Below are 19,146 nucleotides of genomic sequence, written 5' to 3' on the forward strand. Positions count from 1 at the left end.
AGCAAAGTACTGCAATGCGCAGGCACCGGGACAGGTCAGAGAAGCCCGGCCCCTGCGCACTGCAGTACTTTGCTCTGCCCTCAACAAGGCAAAGTACGCCTGAAGTACGGCGTGAAGAGAAGAGGACGTCATCGAATGAAGATAGGAGGCCGCGGACCGGACCGCAGCGGGAACCACCCCTGGATGAGTATAATATAACCTCTTTTTCTGATCTTTCAGGATACATCGGAGGTTTATCTACAGCATTAGAGAATGCTGTAGATAAGCCCCTGATGCCAGTGGGCTTAGCTCACCTTCCATTTTGGGGGTGAAAGGTTCCCTTTAATAGGCCCTGGGGGGGTGACAGGTTCCCTTTAAGATTGATTTATTAGTTTGTAAACTGGCTTTAAATGACAGATAATTAAAGTATGTAAAAGAGGATGTTAAAAAGCATTGCATACAGATTGAATGCGCATGTCATACGGATACTGGGTGAGGAAAAAAACACATGAAACTTGCCAACTTTTCAGTTTATATACGCAGATGTGAGTGAACCCTGTGGTAATATTACCTTTGATAGTCCATTTTTACATTGTGGAGGGCTGCGTTATAGTAGTGGTATGGCTGTCCCTGGCTGATTTCACACATCAGTTTTTTGCCATCAGTCACAATCCGTCAAATTGTGAAAAAAAACGGATCCGTCGCAGATTGTGAAAACCTGAAGTGACGGATCTGTTTTTTTGCCGGAACAGACTAGTTGATCCAGCTAATCGGATCCTAAAAAAATCAGAGCATGCTCTGTAAAAAAAAAAACACGGAATCCGTTGCCAGATTTCGTCATTTGACAGATTCGGCGCCATAGGCTTCCATTCTAGCAAACGATGGATGCAACGTATCCGTCGCTGTCCGTTTTCTCGACGGACACAAACGTTCCTATGTCCGTTTTCTTCAGCCGCCAGATGAACAATTTTCGACGGATCCGGCAAAAAACGGATGAAACGTGAGGCCATAATTGATAATACAAGTCTATGAGAAAAAAAAAAGGATCTGGGACCAACTTTTGCTGTATCCGTTTTTTTCCCAATTCGACGGATTGTGACTGATGGCAAAGACCGATGTGTGAAAGCAGCCTGAGGGTATGTGCACACGTTGCGAATTTTTCCGAGCAGAATCAGAATTACCTGTTTTGACACCTGCAGGTTCCTATTAAGGAATTGGTGTAAAACGCTGCGGAATCCGCACAAAGAATTGACATGCTGCGGAAAATAAACCGCTTTGTTTCCGTGTGGAATTTTTCGCAGCATGTGCACAGCGGATTTGGTTTTCCATAGGTTTACATGGTGCTGTAAAACGCATGGAAAACTGCTGCAGATCCGAAGCGCCAAATCCGCAACGTGTGCACATACCCTTAGGCTAGGGCTGCACAGTAACTGTGGCTGTGGCAGCCATTAGCGCGGCTGAAGTTCGCTCAGTGCTGCTGCTACATTGGTGTGCTATTGAAGTGAATGGGGTCTGATTTTATGCAACTTGCTTGGCACAGTTGTCTACGTGTAGCAATGCTATCCAATTCACAAGTGTATTTCTGTTGTGGCCAAAATGGCGGTGCAGACCTAGCCTCATGCGGATGACAAGAATGCCACCATAACGGTGGGAGACAGTGCTTCACAGGAGAAGTGTTTTTCTCCCCTCAGGCTGGGTTCACCATAGATGTGGTAGTGTGTTGCACCTTTTTCATCTCGTCTTACCTTACCAGATACTGTAAACCTACAACAGCGACATTAATAATGTCCTTATAACACGGTTAGATGCAGTGCTGCCATAAGGCCGGCGACTTTGGCCACAACACTGGTCCTGTGGCCTAGGATTGCTCTAGGCTGCTGTTACATACAATTGTAAATGGGCTCACATTGTGATCCGCACGGTACTAGCCATGCAGGTCCACATGTGGGATGTCTGAGACTGGCTTGTTGAGATCGTCGTGCAGCATGGTGGCGCAGTGGTTAGCACTGCAGCCTAGCAGCGCTGGGGTCCTGGGTTCTAATTCCACCCAGGACAACATCTGCAAAGAGTTTGTATGTTCTCTCCGTGTTTGCGTGGGTTTCCTCTGGGTACTCCGGTTTCCTCCCACATTCCAAAGACATACTGATAGGGAATCTAGATTGTGAGCCCCATCGGGGACTGTGATGATGATGTGTGCAAAATGTAAAGCGCTGAGGAATATGTTAGCGCTATATAAAAATAAAGATTATTATTATCGTCGTACCCTGCAAGTCACAGTTTGGCCCGCTGTACCTTCATTATGCTGAGATGTATTAGTGGAACCACATGACCTGTATCGCAGCCAAAGTCGCCATGTTACCGCAATCCAATAGTGACGGCCACAGCTACATGAGATAAGGGATAGAAAAAGTGGCCATATAACTATGGTGGCCAGAAGCTTCCACAGCACAGGGTACATGGAGCCCCATCACAGAGCAGGCACCGGAGGCACATGCCCAATTCTTCACTCACCCAGCCCCCGCTTGTTCCTACTTTCAGCACTATGCACCCAAAATGGCCAGAAAAGCGCCAGTCTCTGGGCATAATGACTGGCCGAGCTGCAGTCTGACTAGTTCCAATATCTTACACTGTCAGTCGCTCCCTCCGCACACTGCATTGTATGCACACCGTCCACTTCACCTTTAGCTAATAATGGAAGCTGAGGGGGAATTGTAGTCCAGAACTCCTTCAACAACTCTGTAATCACCAGCGTTCCTGGACTACATCTCCCAGCATTCCATCTGCCAAGCAGGGGAAGAGCCGCTGACACGCAGAAATAGCACATTGGAACGCACAGGCCGGAAGCCAGCGCCGCTGGAACGCACAGGCAGGAAAAGCTTTATTGACAACTTCCGGTTTGGCAGCCTTCACAGACACAGACAGAGGATGCGTTGATGCAGGTATATTTGGGGCTAGCAGCAGCCTCCGAGCTTTGCATGCGCTGGTGTATATGGCGGGGCCTCCTTTTCCTGCTGCTCGGAGCCGTAAATGAGAGCGCAGCAGTTACCACCATGTTTCACTACTGCATGGTAGTGAACAAAGCCCGGGGAATCAGACGTCGCTCCATGGGAACAGTCTCCCAAGAGGTGAACCAAGGAGGTTTCATGACTAGAGAAGGTTTTCCAAAGGGCTCATACTGGTTAGAAATAATAAAAGTCGTTCCCTCTCTGCCCCCTGCACCCTAAATCCACCGCTCACGACCCGGCTTGTCTCCATTTGCCGATTTCAGCCCAATACATTGGAAATGGCCAGTTACTGGCACAGCGGCCACCCACCGGGGCGGGTAAGCCAGTCAGAGCCCTTCTAGAAGTAATTGCTGTCCTGAGAGACCCTTCAAAAACATTTTGGCGACATTCAGTCTTCGCGTCGTCTGTGATTGTTTTTCAGTCATTGTGGTGTCGTCGTCTTTGCTTCCAACTTTTTCCATTCAACATGTTAAATAGCATCCTGGAGAAAATGAACTTTATTTCTCCAGGGAACCTCCGGCTTTCAGTCAGAGAGGCACCGCAGGATCTGATAGTGTGTGCTGAGCAATGACTGACAGACACTGCACGCACACCGCTTCACTTTGATTGACAGCTGGCTTTGCAATGCATTTGTGCAGAGAAAGCAGTCCGTCACCTCTGAGTGTAAGGGTATGTGCCCACGATCTGGAACTACATGTTCACTGCAGCCCCACGCTGCAATCTATTGAAAACATGTGTTCCCTGGACCGTGCGGATTCACCGCCTCCAATACATTGTATGGGTGACATTTCTCTTTCGGACTCTAGCGTATCCAAGAGAAATTGACATACTGCGGTCTGGAGAGAGGCTCCACATGTCCGTCTCCGCAGGTGTGTGCACGCATAGTGGGCATGGGATTTTTTTAAAAATCCCATCCACGATGCTGTAACAGCCCAACCCACAACATTTACTGATCGTGTGCACATAAGTGGTGAATTTAGCAGCTCTGAGCATACGTCTATAACTGAAAGCCGGCGACTCCCGGGAGGAATAAAGTTAATGTTCCTCGCTTTCAGTGTTGTGGTGTAGTGCTTGTCTACCCTTCACACTGAAATTCGTTGCAAAGGGAGACCTGCTCAGTTTTCAGCAGGAGTGGCATCCTGGGAATATTAGTGTACTCCATGGGTGGGCAATTAATTTTCCCCTAGGGGCCATATGAGAGACTGTGACTATTGTGGAGGCCAAACCAATAGGCTGTAATTAATTCTACTCAATACTAATCATAACATTAATTATTGTTTTGTATTAAATTGTATCACTTAATATTGAGCAAAACTGAGTATGCCAATATCCCCCTATATACCGTAAGAGCTCACACTCAGCCCCCCCTATATACCGTAAGAGCCAGCACCCAACCCCCCCATATACCGTAAGAGTCGGCACACAGCCACCCTCCCACCTCCCGTATACAGTGATAGGCCGCACACAGCCTCCTCCTGTATACAGCATGAGCCCCGCACACAGTCTCCTGTATACATACAAATATCCCATGCACATGAAAATAAAAATCACAACACATACTCGCCTTGCTCCCGTTCCCCAATGCTCCGTTCCTGTGCACTGAGTCTCAGTAGCAGCGTGATGAAATGACGTTGTCGCATCTGCTATCTCACGTGCTGATTGGTGGAAGATAGAGCCGGCAGCCCTGTCCTTCACCCTTCACCAATGTAGTCACCACTGTCTGAATCCTCAGTGACAGTGGGCAGGAGAGGGTATGGTGCGGCCCCTTGGGCCACTGGTTCGGTCCGCGTGCCAGACGGCTGGATGTGGACCGAGGTTTGCCCAGGTCTGGTGTACCCTATACTAGGCAATTCTGCATGTCCTGCAGAGCGGCGATTGTGGCAGCCATAGTTCAGTTCTGTCTCAAACAGATACTTTGCCTGCCTGAGTCACAGCCAGAGTTACCTGCATCCTGAGTGAACCATCAATGAGATCTACTGTGGCTGCTGAATGGTCACAATGATACATTTACATTGTGGTCAGACTGCTGTTACCAGAACATTACGACGTTACAATTAATGAGAAATCAGGACAAAAGCTTGCTGCTTTACCGTAATTTGGTATTAATCATGGCAGAAAAAACACAATTTAAAGGGAACCTGTCACCCTCCCCGGCGTTTTTAACTAAAAGAGCCAGCTTGTGCAGCACTAATGCTGCATTCTGTGAAGGTGGCTCTTTTTTGGGGGTCCCATCCTACGTTGCAATATTACTTTTTATAATTTGCCCGCCTGCGCTGTAAGTTCCTTTTTCGGGCATGCTGCCCTTCGACTCGCGTCACATGATGGGAACTTACAGCGCATGCGCCGGGGACGTTAATGAAGGCAGAGGAGGCGGCGCACGGAGGAGCTGAGTGATGGGAGGCGTTTGTGTCTGGGGGAAAAAGACGTGCCCCCTGGACAGACTAAAGGTATGGCGGGCAAATTATAAAAAGTGATATTGCAGCGTTGGAAGGGACCCCCACCAAAAAAGCCACCTTCACAGAATGCAGCATTAGTGCTGCACAAGGTGGCTCTTTTAGTTAAAAACGCCTGGAGGGGTGACAGGTTCCCTTTAACCTCAGCATATGTCTTTTGATACATTTCATGCTTTATTCATTATTGCATTTGTGCCTATTTTTTGTCTTATTTATATTTCCTGTTTTAAAGAGTAACCGTCATTTTTAATTTTTGCCTCATAAATTTAATATTACGCATGAAGATAATAAACTTTGCAATAGATCTACTTTCAAGGAGAAAAAAAGAAGGAATGCCAGTACTCACCCGATCAGGTGAAAGGGACTTAAAAAGAAAACGATAAACAGTCCGTCATAGCTATCGTTTTATTTTCAAATCCCTGCACCTGCATTGTTAGGACTACCGCACTTTATTGTCAGGATGAAAATAAAATAAAAATAGACTGATTTACCTTCAGCTATACATAGCAGTACTGATGCACCATGTATAGCACAACCGATTGGATGATCGTAACTTCAGGTCCCCTAAAGGGACTATTAAAAGGGTAATGGAGATGAGAGTGGGAGATGCGGCTGGCCGCTTACTTCCTCTTAATTATTAATACGTCTGAAGGCGGGAATAGTGACAACAGCGGTGATTGGGCTGACATCACTGGATCGGCACCAGCGATTGAGGTGTGTGTGTAGGGGTTTTTTATTTTATGGGGGCCAAACATGGGGAATGAGAAAGAGCTATCCAAGTTGTTGACCATTACTTTAAATACAGTCAAAAGCAAGAGAAAAAGGTTTAAAAAATATGAAACAAAAAAAAGTTCAAATCACCCCCATTAAAAAAAAAAATACATATTTGGTATCTCTGCATTTGTAAAAGTCTGATCTATCAAAATATAAAAATAATTAATCCAATTGGTAAACGGCATAATGAGAAAAAGTATCCAAATGCTAGAATTAGAGGTGAGCAAAATGTCGTATCTACCCCAAAATGGTATCAATAAAAATGTTTGCTCAGGGCTCAAAAATAAACCCTCACCCAGCCCCATACTCCAAAAAATGAAAACATTACAGGTCTCGGAAAATACTGATACAAGCAAAACATTTTTTTCGTACAAATTTCCAAAAATTTTCACCACTTAAATAGAAAAAGCTGTTCATGTTTGGTATCTGTGTACTCATACTGACCTGGAGATTCATATTCCCAGGTCAGTTTTACCATGTAGTGAACACAGTAAATAAAAAAAGAAAAAAAAACAACTATAAATTGTAGAATTGCATTTTTTTGGCAATTTCAATGCATTTGTGTTTTTTGCCCCGCTTTCTAGTGCATCACATCATAAAATATATTGTCACTCACAAGTACTTGTACTACTGTACGAGGGCTTGTTTTTTTAGGACGAGTTGTCGTCCTGAAAAAAACAAGCCCTCGTACAGTTATGTGGACGGCAGCATTAAAAAAGTCAGGAAGTGGTTAAGGCAGGTTTTTTTGTTTTTGTTTTTTTTTTTGCTTTCCACCAAAATTCTTCTTTTATGTTGTACCTGTTTTGAAGTCTATTTTCTACTTGTTCATCTGTTTTGTTTTTTTCTCTATTGTGAGTGTGGTTTTTGTAATCCATGGTTTCAGATAATATATTGTTTGGGGCTCTTTAACCCCTTCGCGACATGCGCCGTACTAGTACTGCGCTGCCGGCACTGCATTAGTGCCAGCAGCAGTACTAGTACGGCGCACCGATCACCGCGGTCTCGCGCTGAGCGCCGCGGTGATCGGGTGCGGGGGTCAGCTGTATATGACAGCTGACACCCCGCAGCAATGCCCACGATCGGCGCTATCGCCGATCGCGGGCATTTAACCCCTCTGATGCCGCTGTCAGTAGTGACAGCGGCATAGAGGGGGATCGCGCAGGGACGGGGGCTCCCTGCGCTCTCCCACCGGAGCAACGCAATGAGATCGCGTTGCTCCGGTGACCCGGAAGGAGTCCCCGGATCCAAGATGGCCGCCGGACTCCTTCCGGGTCATGAAGTGACCTGGCTAGCCGGCGCCTGCTGAGAGCAGGCGCTGGAAAGCCAGCTAAACTGCATGTCAGATCGTTGATCTGACAGTGTGCTATGCACAGTGTCAGATCAACGATCTGATCTAATACAGAGATGTCCCACCCTGGGACAATGTTAGAAAGTTAAAAAAAAAAAAAAATAGAATGTGTAAAAAAAAATAAAAAAAAATCCCCCCCCAAAAAAAAAAACATTTCCCAATAAATCCATTTATTTATGTAAAAAAAAACAAAAAACAATAAATGTACACATATTTGGTATCGCCGCGTCCGTAACGACCCGCTCTATAAAACTGTCCCACTAGTTAACCCCTTCAGTGAACACCGCAAAAAAAAAAAAAAAAAAAAAACAACGCTTTATTATCATACAGGCGAACAAAAAGTGGAATAACACGCGATCAAAACGACGGATATAAATAACCATGGTACCGCTGAAAACGTCATCTTGTCCCGCAAAAAAAAAGCCGCCATACAGCATCATCAGCAGAAAAATAAAAAAGTTATAGCTCTCAGAATAATGCGATGCAAAAACAATTATTTTTTTATATAAAATAGTTTTTATTGTGTAAAAGCGCCAAAACATAAAAAAAATTACATAAATGAGGTATCGCTGTAATCGTACTGACCCGAAGAATAAAACTGCTTTATCCATTTTACCACACGTGGAACGGTATAAACGCCCCCCCTAAAAGAAATTCAGGAATTGCTGGTTTTTGTTCATTCCGCCTCCCAAAAATCGGAATAAAAAGCGATCAAAAAATGTCATCTGCCCGAAAATGTTACCAATAAAAACGTCAACTCGTCCCGCAAAAAACAAGACCTCATATGACTCTGTGGGCCAAAATATGGATAAATTATAGCTCTCAAAATGTGGTGATGCAAAAACTATTTTTTGCAATAAAAAGCGTCTTTTAGTGTGTGACAGCTGCCAATCATAAAAATCCACCAAAAAAACGCTATAAAAGTAAATCAAACCCCCCTTCATCACCCCCTTAGTTAGGGAAAAATAATAAAATGTAAAAAAATGTATTTATTTCCATTTTCCCATTAGTGTTAGGGCTAGGGTTAGGGCTAGGGTTAGGGTTGGGGTTAGGGTTTCAGTTATAATTGGGGGTTTCCACTGTTTAGGCACATCAGGGGCTCTCCAAACGCGACATGGCGTCCGATCTCAATTCCAGCCAATTCTGCTTTGAAAAAGTAAAACAGGGCTCCTTCCCTTTCGAGTTCTCCTGTGTGCCCAAACAGTGGTTCCCCCCAACATATGGGGTATCAGCGTTCTCAGGACAAGTTGGACAACAACTTTTGGGGTCCAATTTGTCCTGTTACCCTTGGGAAAATAAAAACATAGGGGATAAAATATCATTTTCGTGGAAAAAAAAATATTTTTTATTTTCACAGCTCTGCGTTATAAACTGTAGTGAAACACTTGTTGGTTCAAAGCTCTCACAACACATCTAGATAAGTTCCTTGGGGGGTCTAGTTTCCAATATGGGGTCACTTGTGGTGGGTTTCTACTGTTTAGGTACATCAGGGGCTCTGCAAATGCAACATGACACCTGCAGTCCATTCCATCTAAGTCTGCATTTCAAACGGTGCTCCTTCCCTTCCGAGCTCTGCCATGCACTCAAACGGTGGTTCCCGTATCAGCGTACTCAGGACAAATTGGACAATAACATTTGTGGTCCAATTTCTCCTGTTACCCTTGGGAAAAAAAAATTGCGGGCTAAAACATCATTTTGTGGAAAGAAATAATGATTTTTTAATTTTCACAATGCTACATTCTAAACTTTAGTGAAACAATTGGGGGTTAAAAGTGCTTACCACACATCTAGATAAGTTCCTTAGGGGGTCTTCTTTCCAAAATGGGGTCACTTGTGGGGGGTTTCCACTGTTAAGGCACGTCAGGGGCTCTCCAAATGCGACATGGCGTCCGATCTCAATTCCAGCCAATTTTGCATTGAAAAGTCAAATGGCACTCCTTCCCTTCCGAGCTCTGCCATGCGCTCAAACAGTGGTTTATCCCCATATATGAAGTATCGACGTACTCAGGACAAATTGCACAACAACTTTTGGGGTCCAATTTATCCTTTTACCCTTGGGAAAATAAAACATTTGGGGCAAAAAGATCATTTTTTGTGAAAATTAATAAAAAAAAATTTTTTACGGCTCTACATTATAAACTTCTGTGAAGCACTTGGAGGTTCAAAGTGCTCACCACACATCTAGATTAGTTCCTTAGGGGGTCTACTTTCCAAAATGGTGTCACTTGTGGGGGTTTCCACTGTTTAGGCACATCAGGGGCTCTCCAATCGTGACATGGGCTCCGATCTCAATTCCAGCAAATCTTGCATTGAAAAGTCAAATGGCGCTCCTTCCCTTCCGAGCTCTGCCATGTGCCGAAACAGTGGTTTACCCCCACATATGGGGTATCGGCGTACTCAGGACAAATTGTACAACGAATTTTGTGGTCCAATTTCTCCTGTTACCCTTGGTAAAATGAAACAAATTGGACCTGAAGTAAAAATTTTGTGAAAAAAAAGTTAAATGTTCAATTTTTTTAAACATTCAAAAAATTCCTGTGAAGCACCTGAAGGGTTAATAAACTTTTTGAATGTGATTTTGAGTACCTTGAGGGGTGCAGTTTTTAGAATGGTGTCACTTTTGGGCATTTTCTGTCATATAGACCCCTCAAAGTCACTTCAAGTGTGAGGTGGTCCGTAAAAAAATGGTTTTGCAAATTTTGTTGCAAAAATGAGAAATCGCTGGTCAACTTTTAACCCTTATAACGTCCTAACAAAAAAAAGTTATGTTTCCAAAATTGTGCTGATGTAAAGCAGACATGTGGGAAATGTTGTTTATGAACTATATTATGTGATATAACTCTCTAATTTAAGGGCATAAAAACTAAGAGTTTGAAAATTGCTAAATTTTCATAATTTCCGACAAATTTTTGTTTTTTTCACAAATAAATGCAAGTCATATCGAAGAAGTTTTACCACTATCATGAAGTACAATATGTCACGAGAAAACAGTGTCAGAATCACCAGGATCCGTTGAAGCGTTTCAGAGTTCTGACCTCATAAAGTGACAGTGGTCAGAATTGTAAAAATTGGCCCTGTCACTTAGGTGAAAACAGGCTTTGGGGTGAAGGGGTTAAAAAGTCTCCATTTCTTTGTGAATGTACATATGAGTGGTTTGGTTTTAACATTTTTTATACTCCATAAATTTTGGTATAAATAGTTGCATGCAACATTTTTAATGGATCACGCATCTTTTTTGTTTTAAAAGGCATAAACATGTAAGACAAAAAGAAGCATTTTTTTTTATTTTGCGCAAAATTATGTTGAAGAATTTGGCGCTAAAACAGACAACTGAAACCACATGTCAGAAAGAAGAAGTGACTCATAAGAACCTGACAGAACTGATATATGCTGCCAGACCGACGTACAGCATGTATCAGACTCTGAAACACTGCTGCTTTACAAAGCAAAACATACTTTGAAAACCGCTGGAGACCAAACTGCAAGGGAGACTAGTAGAAAGCGCGGGTCCCAAGCGGTTTCTTCGCAGTTACTCCCCTTTAATGATACGTCTCTTCTTGCATGCCTGTATAGCGAAAGACCGGTCAGTCATTGGCAGCGAGTGGGGAGAAGCCTTGAGGGACGCTACTTGAGGGAAAATGTTATAGAATAGGAAACAATATAGAAAATGACATACAACTAACATTATTGTGTATGCATTGTATATTAGAATAGAAACTTAAATGCTAATGTAGTGGCAGTGAGATACTGTACTCACCAATCACCATTTCCTGTGGTGTCCAAGAGATAGCGGCTCTTTAGAGCATAGAGTGATCTGGAGAGTCTGTGTTTGAGCCAGATGTCTTTTAGGCCACCTTCAGTATTTGCTCAGTGTCAAAGATCGCAGCAAGGGTGGTCACCTTGACCCCACTACGCTGTTCGCTTTTTTGTCACAAACAGCCCTCTGCTGCCCCCTAAGATCAGGACAATTACACAATTGACAGAGGATTAACGGATGAGGTTGCGGCTATTACCACTATTAGGCTGGTTATTGGAGAACTAACAGTGAGCGTATGGTATATACACGTTTCCGATTCCAACTCATGGAATATACAGTGGGTACGGAAAGTATTCAGACCCCCTTAAATTTTTCACTCTTTCACCCTTTCATTGCAGCCATTTGGTAAATTCAAAAAGTTCATTTTTTTCACATTAATGTACACTCTGCACCCCATCTTGATTGAAAAAAAACAGAAATGTAGACATTTTTGCAAATTTAATAAAAAGAAAAACCTGAAATATCACATGGTCATAAGTATTCAGACCCTTGGCTCAGACACTCATATTTAAGTCACATGCTATCCATTCCCTTGTGATCTCCTTGAGATAGTTCTACTCTTTCATTGGAGTTCAGCTGTGTTTAATTAAACTGATAGGGCTTGATTTGGAAAGGCACACACCTGTCTATATAAGACCTCACAGTGCATGTCAGACCTAATGAGAATCATGATGTCAAAGGAACTGACCAAAGAGCTCAGAGTCAGAACTGTGGCAAGGCATAGATCTGGCCAAGGTTACAGCAGAGTTTCTCCAGTACTCAAGGGTCCTAAGAGCACAGTGGCCTCCATAATCCTTAAATGGAAGAAGTTTGGGACCACCAGAAATCTTCCTAGACCTGGCTGTCCAGCCAAACTGAGCAATCGTGGGAGAAAAGCCTTGGTGAGAGAGGTAAAGAAGAACCCCAAGATCACTGTAACTGAGCTCCAGAGATGCAGTAGGGAGATGGGAGAAAGTTCCACAAAGTCAACTATCACTGCAGCCCTCCACCAGTCGGGCCTTGATGGCAGAGTGGCCCGACTGAAGCCTCTCCTTCAAGACATATGAAAGCCCACATAGAGTTTGCTGAAAACACATAAAGGACTCACTGACTATGAAAAATAGGTCTGATTAGACAAAGATAGACAGTTTTAGTGATTATTCTAAGTGATATGTGTGGAGAAAACCATGCACTGCTCATCTGCCCAATACAATCCCAACAGTGAAATGTGGTGGCAACAACATGCTATAGGGGTGTTTTTCAGCTGCAGGGTCAGGACGACTGGTTGACATTGAAGGAAACATGATTGCTGCCAAGTACAGAGATATCCTGGATCAAAACTCTTACAGAGTTCTGTGGACCTGAGACTTGTCCGAAGGTTCACTGTCCTACAAGACAATGAGCCTAAGCACACAGCTAAAACAACAAAGGAGTGGCTTCAGAACAACACTGTGACCATTATTGACTGGCACAGCAAGAACCCTGACCTACACCCAATTGAGCATCTCTGGAGAGACCTGAAAATTGCTGTCCACCAAAGTTCACCATCCAACCTGATGGATTTGGGGATCCTCTGCCATTCTTCCTTGCAGATCCTCTCCAGTTCCAAGTGTGAAAAACTTGTTGCATCATTCCCAAGACAACTCATGGCTGTACTAGCTCAAAAGGGTGCTTCTACTCAATACTGAACAAAGGGTCTGAATACTTATGACCATGTGATATTTCAGTTTTTCTTTTTTAATACATTTGCAAAAATTACTACATTTGTTTTTCAGTCAAGATGGGATGCAGAGTGTACATTAATGAGAAAAAAAGACCCTATCACAGTGATCAAAATAAAAAAAATAGTAAATCAAACCCCCCCCCCCCCCCCTAAGTAAGGTAAAAATGATAAAATAAATGTGTTTATTTCCATTAGGGTTAGACTTGGGCTAAAGTTAGGGTTGTGGTTAGGATTCGGGCTAGGAGTGTGTTCGGGCTAGGGCTGGAGTTAGAATTGGGGGGGGGGTTCCCACTGTTTAGGTACATCAGGGGTCTCCAAACGCGACATGGCGCCACCATTGATTCCAGACAATTTTGCATTCAAAAAGTCAAATCGTGCTCCCTCCCTTCTGGCTTTCCCCCTCATATGGGTTACTGGCGTACTCAGGAGAAATTGCAACAAATGTCCATTTTCTCCTGATACCCTTGTGAAAATAAAAAAAAATTGGTTTAAAAGTAAAATTTTTGTGAACAAAGTAAAAAGTTCATTTTTTCCTTTCACATTGCTTTAGTTCTCGTGAAGCATCCGAAGGGTTAATAAACTTATTGAATGTGGTTTTGCACACCTTGAGGGGTGCCGTTTTTATAATGGTGTCACTTTTGGATATTCTCTTATATTGACCCCCCAAAAACTCACTTCAAAAGTGAGGTGGTCCCTGTTGTCGCAGGTCTCGACCTGTTTTCTGATGAGTCCACCTTAGAGATGACATCACGGCCGGAGAGAGACAAGACACAGTACACTAGGTATGTATCTGAAGTATCTCTAGTTTATTGAGCTTACACAGACTTTTTATCCATATTTATGTCAGAAGCGGATTCACCATATATGGGCGAAGCATCGGAGAGTTTACCACTTGTCTCCCTGTGTTTTCGCAATCATATTTTTCTACACAGAACATTATTCGTTATCTACCAAGGACATTTCATCCCCCATGCCCTGCTACAATCAGCAATAATAGCTGCATGAAGAATAGTGAATAACAACTTGTTTTTCTCAACTTTAGTAACCCTTGAATAAAATGGAGGCAAGCAAGATAAAATGGATCCTGCTATAACAGTCCTTAAAAAAATGGTTTTGTAAATTTTGTTGGAGAAATGAGAACTCTCTGGTCAACTTTTAACCCTTCTAACAAAAAAAAATTGTTTACAAAATTGTGCTGATGTAAAGCGGACAAGTGGAAAATGTTATTTATTAACTACTTTGTGTGACACCACTCTGATTTAAGGGTACAAAAATGAATATTTTGAAAATTGCAACATTTTCAAAAAAACGTCCTAAATTTTTTTTTCCTAAATAAACTCAAGTTGTATTGAAGAAATTTTTACCACTGACATGAAGTACAATATGTCACGAAAAAAAACAGTCTCAGAAAAAGTGGGATACGTTCAAGCGTTCTAGAGTTATAACCTCATAAAGTGACACTGGTCAGAATTGTAAAAATTGGATTGTCCTTAAGTACCAAATTGGCTCTGTCACTGTCCACACCAGGGAGTCTGGGCTTCAATAGGAGTTTTAGGCTTTATGCACACGTTGCGGATTAGACTGTGGAATTTTATGTGCAGATTCTGCATTTCTTGGCAGAAAACACAGGTAAAAATCCACGCTTTTTTACAGATTCTGTGCGGGGTTTTTTTTGCGGATTTTGTGCGGATTTCATATGTTTTTTACCCCTGCAGATTTCTATTATGGAATGGGTGCAGAAAAGCTGCAGATCCGCAAAAAGAATTGACATGGTCCTTTTGAATCTGCTGCATTTTCCTTGCGGATTTTTCCCCACCATTAGCACACCATTTTGTTCCCATTGATTTACATTGTACTGTAAATCAATTGCGGGTCTGCAGCGAATCTGCACGTAGAAAAAGGAGGATCTGCTGGAAATCTGCAACGTGTGCACATACCCTAAGTTTTGTCATTGCTCAGCTATATGTAATTTTCTCACTTCCCAGATGGCAACTGTGTAATTCTACTACTGGCAGGGTTGCAGAGTGTAAGTTTTTTTTCTCCTACTACGATTCTGTGTGAGAGGAGGGGGGGTGAATGCCCACTCACTGGAGCTGTGTTATTGATCTGGATTCTGCCAGGAGATGCAGATTTAGTGCAGAAAATTCTGCACCACATTTCCTACATGTGCCAATAGCCTGTTTTCTATGGCAGTCAGTTTTTTTATCAGTATTTGTAAGCCAAAACCAGAAGTGGAACAATCGGAGGAAAAGTATAATAGAAACACCTGCACCACTTTTGCATTTTTTTCACGCACTCCTGGTTTTGACTTAAATACTGAAATAAAATACTGACTACATACTGAATATGTGAATGTGGTCATATAGTGTAAGTCTATGGAGCCTCGTTCTGACCTTCCATAGGCTACATTGTAAAAAGCCACTTTTGGGTCACACATCGCAGTGTGGCTCAGAGTCTGAATTGCTGTTGCGTGAATGAGAAGAGGAACAAAGCTGTGCTGAATACTGGAGAAGGTAGCGATAGGTGAGTATATTAACACACTGACACCGCTAACATTTACACAGGTTTAAGGGCTGGGAGGGCTTCTTTAATAATAAGAATACACACTTAACTAAGAAACGTTAGTGCATTTCAATTATTTGCATGCAATGTTTGGGGAAACCCTTTAACCAAACTGTTTTTTTTTTGTTTTCTTTTTCTCCCCAGCACGTCACTAGAAATACAGAGATATTTGAAGTATTTGAAACATCATTTCTTCGCCAGACAACATGAATGAAAATCAAAGTACCTTTTAAAAATTTCAGACTATAAAAAATACTCATCAAAGCAACCAAATATGATCAACTGTATGGAGAACGCTACTAAGATATCTGTATCAGACGGTACAGAACTTCTCACTGATACCGATGTGAACACAACTGTGAATGATATAACATGGCCATATACAACTATTAAAGAAGAATCATCTGATGAAGAAAATCTTATTAATATAACTACAAACCATATAAAGGAAGATTTATGCTACGTAGGAAAAAATTCTACTAACATTCATACATCCTTACATCATACACAACCAGATCTGTCCAGCCAAATTAAGGAGGCATCTGATCTTTATAAATTCACAAAGAATACTCAGCAGTATTCTCCTACCCCTGTTAAAGAAGAAATATTTCCAATTTATACACCAACCGACCATTCACAACAACATCTTTACTGTATAAAGACGGAATCCGTCACAAATGATCAAGCAAATACTTCTGATCACACACAATATATATCTATACATATAAAAGAGGAATATGACTCCACTGAGGCCGATGAATTAATTTATGCAGGAATTCATATGGGCGCAAATCATACACAACAGGATTCTTGCGCTTATATCAAGGAGGAATCCATTCCATTTGCTGCAGGAAATCTCGTAGACAATGACCTTTATAAATCTGCAGATCATATACAACAATATCTACCAAATATTAAGGAGGAATCTGTGTCTGATGAAGATGCAAAGCTTGCTGAGCTTTATACACCTGCAGATCCTCTACATTACATGTCTCTTCATATTAAAGAGGAACCCATCTCATGTGAAGAAGGAGGCATCACTGATACAGACCTTTACATACCCATAAGTCATTCACAATACACCTTTTCTCATATTATGGATGAATCCACCTCCTATGAAGAAGTCAATTTATCAAACAATGATATTTATACACCCACAGATGATACACAATATACCACTTTGTCTACTTTTACTGATGAGTATGGGAGTGAAGATACAAACCAATCTCTAGAAGAGACAGATTTGCTATGTACTACTTGTGGAAAGTGTTTTAAAACAACATCACTTCTTCAGAAACATCAGCAGATTCACATATGTGAAACGCCATACAGTTGTACAGAATGCAGTAAATATTTCAGCAGTAACTCAAACCTTATAGCGCACAAGCGAACACACACAGGGGAGAAACCGTATTCTTGTCCAAAATGTGATAAAAGTTTTAGTACCAACTCAAACTTGATTGCGCATCAGAAAATCCACACTGGAGAAAAGCAGTATTCCTGTTTTCAGTGTGGAAAATGCTTCAGCAGTAATTCATATCTTGTTGTACACCACCGGATACACACTGGAGAGAAACCGTATTCCTGTTCAGAATGTGGGAAGCGTTTTACCAGCTATTCAGAACGGAACAGACATCAGAGGATCCACACAGGAGAAAAGCCTTATTCCTGTCCAGTGTGTGGAAAAGCTTTTCTAAGTAGCTCTGAACGAAACAGTCACCAGAGAATCCACACCAAGGAGAAGCCATATTCTTGCATGGATTGTGGGAAACGATTTATAAGGAATTCAGACTTCATCAAACATCAAAGGATTCATACAGATGAGAGGCCATACCCATGTTCGGAATGTGGAAAATGTTTTCGTAGCTCATCAGAGCTTAATAGACATAACCGGTTCCACACAGGAGAAAAACCATTTTCTTGTCCAAGTTGCGATAAATGTTTTCTCAATAACTCCAAACTTGTACGCCACCAGAAAAGTCATACAGGAGAGAAACCATTTTCTTGCTCTGAATGTGGGAAATGTTTTATGAGTAATTCTCATCTTGTTAGACATCAAAGGGTCCACATCAGGTATACAACATAGAAAGTACGCAATGTTAGATCTTCACATCAAGAACCCACTAAATGTATAAGATGACAATGTGCTGCCTTCTTAAAACAATGACCCTTGAGTGCCCCCTTTAGAAAGTATTCCCTGTTAACTTTATTCATGGCCCTTGCATTTCCCCCCAAAAGTAATTATGCCTCCTCCCCTGTTAAAAGCAAGTTTATACTCACCTAATCTAAAGAATTTAGTCCTCTCCTGCGCTCACAGTGACCCAGCACAGGTCTCGCACTACAGTGATGATGCACTGGGGCATCTTGTAGGCCAGGGGAAGGGAGCCTATGTCCTACCACAGGATCCAGCTTTATCATCATGATGAAACCAATGCAGTTCAAAGTGAGGCTCGCCCGGAGATCATGGCCACCTTGCCAGCAGTTCTGGTCACATACACTGCCCTTCATTTTCAGGTATAGTGAATCCGATACCACTTCTTGGGGGTGCCAAAATTTCAAAAAGGAAAAAAAATATTTATTTTTCAATTGAAATTTTGTGTTCAGAGCAACCACCTATGTGCCGCCTTGCTGTTTGCACACATTACTAATATTCATATGTACTGCAATTGGTTCTCGGAGTATGGCATATGCTGTCAATGATGTTAGATTATCCAAGGACCTGATAAGCTCTAAACCCTTAAATACCACTTTAAAAACATTGCGGTCCACTATCTTTTTTCTATATCCGAGGGTTTGGTGATTCTTTTACCTGGTGATCCACATAGTCCTAAGCTATGCATGTTTCTTTTACCTGTATTTCCTCTGTTATTTCTCATGTAAAAACTTGTCACATGGATGCATTTTTTTAATGTAATAAACAGCATTTCAAATGGTTGTGCAAATCCTTTACCCTCAAATGTAAACAAGACATTTCAGATGGAGGTGTTTAAAAAATAGAATTGTAAAAAAAATAAAATCTCCCATATCTTTCTAAGAGATTTTTATTATTCTGTAATGATTATTCCGAGGTGAGAGTTACCTAGATGATTATCTTAGAGAATCACATAAGGACAAGTTCACAGTGCCTATTTTTTTTCTATTCCTTCAATGGAAATCTTCAAACAGAAGCTGGACAGACATCTGTCTGAAATGATTTAGTGAATCCTGCATTGAGCAGGTGGTTGGACACGGTGACCCTAGAGGTCCCTTCCAACTTTAACATTCTATGATTCAAATTTTCTAATACACAGTATTTTTAACTTGGAGTCAATAACATTGTGGCCACGATATAACAAGGCTTTGACACCCTAAAAATGACATAAACAGGTTAGAGAAGTTGCCAGATTGATTTAACGCAATGCTCGGATGCACAAAAATTTTGTGACTTTCTGACATTTTCAAGGCCATTTTTGCCTAGCTCCAACAAAGTTGATGGAGCAGGGACAGGGTATTATGACTCCAGCTCG

General features: G+C 42.0%; 1 protein-coding gene across 2 annotated transcripts; it reads left to right on the forward strand.

Annotated features, from left to right (window-relative positions):
- The first annotated feature begins 2,877 nt into the window (after positions 1 to 2,877).
- LOC138665414 (zinc finger protein 660-like) lies at positions 2,878 to 18,674 on the forward strand. 2 transcript variants are annotated; one of them, XM_069752871.1, is made up of 2 exons: positions 2,878 to 2,918; positions 15,785 to 18,674. In XM_069752871.1, the coding sequence occupies exon 2, from the start codon at positions 15,915 to 15,917 to the stop codon at positions 17,724 to 17,726; it is 1,812 nt and encodes a 603-aa protein (XP_069608972.1). In that variant the 5' UTR covers positions 2,878 to 2,918; positions 15,785 to 15,914; the 3' UTR covers positions 17,727 to 18,674. The 2 variants fall into 2 exon arrangements, with proteins under 2 accessions (XP_069608972.1, XP_069608973.1); XM_069752872.1 differs by having other exon boundaries at positions 2,912 to 3,104.
- The last annotated feature ends 472 nt before the right edge of the window (positions 18,675 to 19,146 follow it).

The sequence above is a fragment of the Ranitomeya imitator genome, chromosome 2 (genome assembly GCF_032444005.1).
Source record: "Ranitomeya imitator isolate aRanImi1 chromosome 2, aRanImi1.pri, whole genome shotgun sequence".
In the NCBI taxonomy this organism is placed as follows: Eukaryota; Metazoa; Chordata; class Amphibia; order Anura; family Dendrobatidae; genus Ranitomeya; species Ranitomeya imitator.